General features: G+C 42.8%; 2 protein-coding genes across 2 annotated transcripts; both read right to left on the reverse strand.

The window, feature by feature from the left end:
• Positions 1-206: 206 nt before the first annotated feature.
• Positions 207-2,701, reverse strand: LOC142350451 (uncharacterized). Its single transcript, XM_075402298.1, has 3 exons — positions 2,016-2,701; positions 902-1,959; positions 207-781 (listed from the first exon to the last, which is right to left on the reverse strand). Exons 1-3 carry the CDS (start codon positions 2,699-2,701, stop codon positions 207-209), a joined length of 2,319 nt encoding a protein of 772 aa, XP_075258413.1.
• Positions 2,702-2,824: 123 nt separating this feature from the next.
• Positions 2,825-5,491, reverse strand: LOC142350452 (uncharacterized). Its single transcript, XM_075402299.1, has one exon. The coding sequence runs from the start codon at positions 5,489-5,491 to the stop codon at positions 2,825-2,827; it is 2,667 nt and encodes an 888-aa protein (XP_075258414.1).
• Between the last annotated feature and the right edge of the window lie 682 nt (positions 5,492-6,173).

Here is a 6,173-nt window from a genome sequence, read left to right on the forward strand (position 1 = left end):
TCAATTCCTTGGGTTTTGTTGTTTCAAAATAGGATCCTTGTTTCAATTTCTTTATTCAATCATTTCTTTTGTTTCGCCACGTGCACCTTTGTTTAGCTTGTTTTCGATGATTATGATTCAAACTTGTCGAAGAAATCAAGTTTACAACATTTAGGCGGCAAAATATACTTAAGAATTATCGCATCGATAAAATTCTCGAGGCCTACCTAACCTGCCGGGGGTGTTTTGGGGAAAACATGTGCAAGTTTAACAGCTGGTCGGGTTAAGAAGCCTAAAGCAGTTTTTACCTCACATGACCTAGCTGTTTTGTCGGGGCCGGTGAACGTCCTTGTCACGCGTCCCAGGGGCCAAATTCCTCTTGGGGTCCATTCTTCCAAAACCCAAACAACGTCATTCACTTCCAACTTGGCATCAGGCTTTAACCACTTCTTCCTTGTGTTCAGGGTTGGAATGTACTCTTTTAGAAGTCTCTTCCAGATTGCTTCGAGTCGTTGTCGCACTTGGGTCCACGTCTTCGTCTGTATTGTGGGAGTCTCTTTGAAGACACACGCTGGGACATTGGGAAACGCTCTAACGATCAGAAAGTGGTTGGGTGTCAACGGGTCCTCGTCCTCGATGTCACTTCTAACGTGTGTTAAAGGTCTCGCATTGACAAGACTCTTTGTTTCGATAACAATGGTGGAGAAGACGTCCCATGTCAACTTCGCAGTTCCGAGATTCAAAAGAAGAGCTCGTTTTACAATTTGTACGAGCCTCTCCCACACCCCACCGAAATGAGGAGCTGAAGGAGGGTTTAGACGCTATTCGACGGACTTGTTCATTAGTTTCTGTCTAATGAAATCATGGTCAAGTTTGAGGGGTTGTCTTCGTATCTGTTTTCTGGCTCCAAGAAAGTTGCTACCATTGTCACTGAGGAAGAGTTGAGGTTGTCCGCGTCTGGCGATAAATCTTCGGATGGCCGTCATGCAAGTGGTTGTCGTTAAGTCTTCTGTCACTTCCAAGTGCACAGCTCGTGTGACTAGACAATTGAAGAGGCAGATATAGGCTTTTTCTTCTTTGTTCCGCTGAATAACAGTAAAGGGGCCAATATAGTCGTTTTCAACGTTTGTAAAAACTACAGGAGACTGGTCTTGTGGAAATCTGATGTCGGGTAGATCCGCCATAGGTGGTTGAAGTCCTTGGCCTTTGAATCGTCTGCAATCAAAGCACCTGTAGGTGATACTGTGGAGGGCGTCTCGAAGACCAAACACATAAAAGTTTTGTTGCACATAGTTTTTCACATATTCAGTTCCAAAATGCATACAGATTTCGTGGCATTTGATTAGAAAGAGTCGGGTAATGAACTCTTTTGCGTTTAGAATAATTTTGTGTTTCGTGTTGTAACACAATGTACTCCTTTTGGTTCTGCCGCCAACACGCAAAATGTTGTCTTGGAGAAACGGGGAAAGCTGTAGAAGTTTGTCTTTCGTTGGAAGAGATTTCTTCTGGTTCAGTAAGCAGATTGAAGTACCGAAAGAGGTCTGTTGTGACGCTTTGAACAGGTGATTTCTCGATTTCTCAATATCCGTACAGTTGAGAGCTCTTTTTTGCTTGGTTTTAATTATGTCTATGAAACGAAAGACTTGTGCGGTTGCTTTGAGTAGCTTGGTCCACTTCGAGAATATCTCGACGTCAATGATTGCTTTTACTGGTTGTTGTATTGTTGTGACGTTTGTTTTCTCCGCGCTGAGTATCTTGTTCCAGCTGTCTTTTGGTTCAAACAAAAACGAGGGTGGAGTTAGCCAAAGTTTTGGCAGCTCATCTGGATCAATACCGCGAGATACGTGATCGGCTGGGTTATTCTTGCCAATGATGTGATACCAGCTATCAGATGATGAGTTGTCTTGAATTTCGCGCACCCTGTTGGACACGTAAACTTTAAGCCTGTCAGTGCTCTTAATCCACGCTAGGACTGCTGTGCTGTCACACCAAAATCGGTTTCCTTGAACAAAATATTTTGGTGGGTTTTAACGAACCTATCTAAGCGGGTTCCAAGAACTGCGGCCTGGAGTTCCATTTTAGGAATACTGAGCTGCTTGATCGGAGCAACCTTGGCTTTGCTTATGAGAAACGAGCGTGAAACGTCATTTTCTGAAGAAGTTCTGATATAAGCTACAGCTCCATAAGCTAGTTGCGAGGCGTCGCTGAATATATGGAGTTCATGTAGTTCATTTGTTGTTGATTTGGGATTTATGCACTGAGGAAATTCAATAGGTGGTGCAGATTGATATTTGTCAATCCATTTTTGGATCAGAATCCGTTTTTCGAGCGGCAAAGGGTCATCCCACGCTAATCCTTCTTTCCATACATCCTGTAGAATAATCTTGAGTGTAATTACTAGCGGGGCTATAATGCCTAACGGATCAAAAAGACAGGCGATTAGCGACAGAAGTTTCCTGATTGAGTAGCTGTTACCGTTGTTGTCAAACTTTGATGGTTTTTTGTGGAATAATCTGTCAGCCGACTTATTCCAGTGAACTCCAAGCACTCGATGACAATTTTTGTCGTTTTCGTCGCTGTCGTCAAAATCTTGTATAGCGGATCTTTCGTTTGAGACAAATTTTGTCAAATTGAACCCGCCTTTCGACAGCGTTTTCTTAAGCAGAGCTGTGTTATCTTTAGCCTTTTGAATTGTCTCGAACGAGTGTACAAAATCGTCCATATAAAAACTGTTGTAGACTAAATCCTTAGCGGCCTGGTTTGGTGAGAAATCGTTAGCAGTTTTTTGAAGAACAAATATTGCTGTTGTTGGCGAGCATCGAGGACCAAAGATTAGGCGGGTGTACTAGAACTGTTTTATACTTCGCTCAGTTGGCCACAGAAATCTCATGGAGGGTTGATCTGTTTCTATAATGCCGACCTGCATAAACATGGATTCAATATCAGCCGTGATAGCAACAGGTTTTTCTCTAAATCGAAGTAAGAGCCCGACAAGATTGTTTAGTAAGTCGGGTCCTGTGAGAAGATTGCTATTCAGTGAATTTCCTTTGAATGTTGATGCAGCGTTTGAGACACGGCGCACCTTTCCCGGTTTATTGGGGTTGGCAACAGGATGGTGTGGTAGGTACCAGACGCGATCGGGTGTAGTGTCTCTGAAAGTCACTGATTTGACATATCCTTTTTCAAGGTCAGTGTCGAGTGTTTTCTTAAACATATCTTTCAAGGCTTTGTCTTTCTTGAGTTTTTTGTCAAGGCTTTGGACTTGAGCTTTTGCTACGGGGTAATTGTTCTCAAGGGTAAATTTTTCTCTCCAGAGGAGACCGATTTCATATCTTTCTCCTGTATGTCTCCCTGTGTTTATAAGTATTTCTACTGCCTTTTGGTCGTTCTTGGAGAGGGAAATTTCTTCTTCATTTTCCGTTCCAGTTGTGTCAATTTTCCAGAAACTGGTCACGGATTCGGTTAAAAGGTCTTCATCATCTTCTGTTGAAAAATTCATTTCCCTATCAAAAGCCTCAAAACTATCGGACAGAAAGTTTGTTTTTTCGGGTTTGTCATTGTCAAATTTAATGGGGCTCGTTATGGTCCACCCAAGTAGACTACGAATGGCAAACGGGGTGTTTTTAGGACCCTGCAAGAACTCTCGCTCGAGTATGTACTGTGTTGCATCAATTCCAAGCAGGACTTGGATTTTGTTGTTTTCCAATTGCGGAAAGTTGATGTGTTGTAGGTGTGGGTACTTGCTGCATACCTCATTTAACTGTGTCACGGGCGCGTCGTCGAAGTGCCAATTTTTTATTGAGTAAACGTAGTTTAGACGGAACAATGGTCGTTGGCTCCGGAAAAGCCCGATGTCAAGCTGTACTAGCTTTGCTTCCATAGAAGAGTCGCCAAAAGCTGTTGAGACGTTCAGAGTCGTTTCCGAGCTTGTTTGTGGAGCATTCAATTTGGTAATCATCGGATCGAAAGCATATGAGATTGTGCTGCAGCTGTCTAATAGCGCGTAGCACTCAAAGTGCTCGTTGCGTCCAAACAGTTTGATGGGTATCGTTGGCAATTGATTTCGGATTCTCCTCGGGAAGACAGGTGTATAACTTGGCGGTTTTGTTCCGCTATTTATATCTTCGAACGATTCACAAAGGGGTAATTCGTGTTGTGTGATGTTTGTTTTCTGATTAGGGCTATAGTTTTTATCGTGTAGCATTGAATGATGCTTGCGTGAGCAATGTCTACATAATACTTTTGATGGGCAATTTTTTGCATTGTGATTGGGACTTAGACAGTTGTAGCAGAGCAGATTTTTCTTCACTTCCGAATTTCGCTCAGATGGTGACATCTGCAAAAATTTGGAACATTTTCCAATGTAGTGATCGCCTTGATCTACTGGGCATTTCTTGCTCTTAGATTGCTGAGTGTTGGAAGAATGTCTTTCGGAAATTCGGTTGTTGTTCGAGGCAGTACTTCCGCTGTTGTTCATAAACTGTGATGTTCCTCTTATATTGTCTCGTCGCACGTTATTGTGACTATTATTGTTGACTGGCTCGCTTCCTTTTCTGAAACAACCGTTCGTGTTCGAGTTTCTGTCGCCATATCTTTTGGTTTTGATGTTTATGTTTTGATTAAAGAACTTGGATTGGTGGTTGTTATTTCCATTGTGGTGGTTATTTTTGTCTCGCCGATTAAAATTTGTTTGTTTTCCGTTGTCATTCGGTTGATTTTGAAGTGATACGGACTCCTGTAGCTTTTCACAAGCTCTAGCTTGTCTATCCATCCAATTTGAGAGGTGTTCTATTCCTGGGAAGGTACTATTGATATCCACAAGGTGTTCGCTCCACTTCATTTTTAAAGACCATGGTAATTTATCCCGTGCTATCCGAACTAAGTAGGTTGACTTCAAATCGACATAGAATCCATGGGCGTTGAATGTTTGAACCAGTTTACGTAGAAAGGACGCATAGCTGATCAACGTCGCGTGATCGCTTGCTTGTGGTCGTTGCCATAGCTCTAGTTCTTTGGTTAAGTCTGATACGACGTGCTGCGGGTTTTCAAAGCGTTGTTCCAGTTCCGACAACGCTTCGTGATAAAAACCTGGGTTGCACAAGTATCCAGATACGGCCTCTTTTGCTGAGCCAATGACTAGGGACTGCAGGTAGCTCATTCTTTCAATGTCCGAGATGTCGCGATTATTGTGGATTAATGATGAAAACATGCTAGACCACTCATTCCATTTCAGAGGATCTCCGTCAAACTTATTTACGCGAATATCTGGGAGCTTGACCGAGCGGTGGTTATTTCGGAAGAAGGGCTGGTGTTGATTGTGGTTCTGGTAGTTCTGACATTCGCCTGGATACGCGTAGTAACCATTGAGGGCTGGTTGGGTTGTAGCGTAGTTACCTTGTTGTTCAACGAGGTTTTCAGGACTTCTTCCTGCGTCAGTCGCGTTATAAAAGTGTTCACGACCGAGCGTTGTGTTTTGGAAGTTATTGGTGAGAACATTTTGTTGATCTGGCATTGCTACAGGGGCAACATATTTGCTACGGTTCGTATCGAAGCTTTTTTTTTGGTTTCAACTGGCACGCTAAAAATTTCCGTGGCAGCTGTTGATCCGTTAGCTTGTGCAATGTAAGGCCGATCTGTTTACTGGTAGCTGTTCTTACTTAGTGGAGAAGTGTTCGTTGGATTCATGTTGCCTGTTTCTTCGCTCCCAATGAAATACGGTCGATTGGTTGTTGAAGGGGGAACCGGCATTTCATTGCTGGATTCGACTTGATTTGTCCTTATAGGGTTGGTGTTTGAGAACGATTGATAGCTGTTGGTGTTAATGTTCACTATTTCATTCTCAGAATTCCTTATGGTGTTTTGATTCGGCAGTAGGCTGTCTGCATCGCGAACGCATTTATCTGTAAGTTGAAGACTAGGGCTATTATTTAGAGGACCTGAGGATTCGTTTGTTGTTTGTGGCATAGCGCTACTTGTAGGCGAATGATCCAAGGAAATGATCATAGTTGGTCCCTTGTCAACATTTTTGTCCAAATGTCTGTTAGGGTCTTCTTGTCTCAATGGAGAATGATTTTTCTGTTGTTGATCAGCACGGAAAATTGACTGATAGTATGAGGGCTCAAAACTGGCCACGTTAGCTTTCCTATAGGCGTCGAATGGATGATATTGACTTGTCGGCGTAGTTATCTGGTGGC

The sequence above is a fragment of the Convolutriloba macropyga genome, chromosome 12, assembly GCF_964194025.1.
Source record: "Convolutriloba macropyga chromosome 12, txConMacr16.3, whole genome shotgun sequence".
NCBI classification, from domain to species: domain Eukaryota; kingdom Metazoa; phylum Xenacoelomorpha; order Acoela; family Convolutidae; genus Convolutriloba; species Convolutriloba macropyga.

Bases quoted from the DNA above. Each gene is read 5' to 3' on its own strand.
- LOC142350451 (XM_075402298.1), bottom strand. From the start codon at position 2,701: ATGGACGATTTTGTACACTCGTTCGAGACAATTCAAAAGGCTAAAGAT. The intron at 1,960-2,015 runs GTTCGTTAAAAC...TTGGTGTGACAG, and splicing joins CTTGGAACCCGCTTAGATAG to CACAGCAGTCCTAGCGTGGA. The intron at 782-901 runs GTAGCAACTTTC...ACCCTCCTTCAG, and splicing joins ACTCTTCCTCAGTGACAATG to CTCCTCATTTCGGTGGGGTG.
- LOC142350452 (XM_075402299.1), bottom strand. From the start codon at position 5,491: ATGCCAGATCAACAAAATGTTCTCACCAATAACTTCCAAAACACAACG.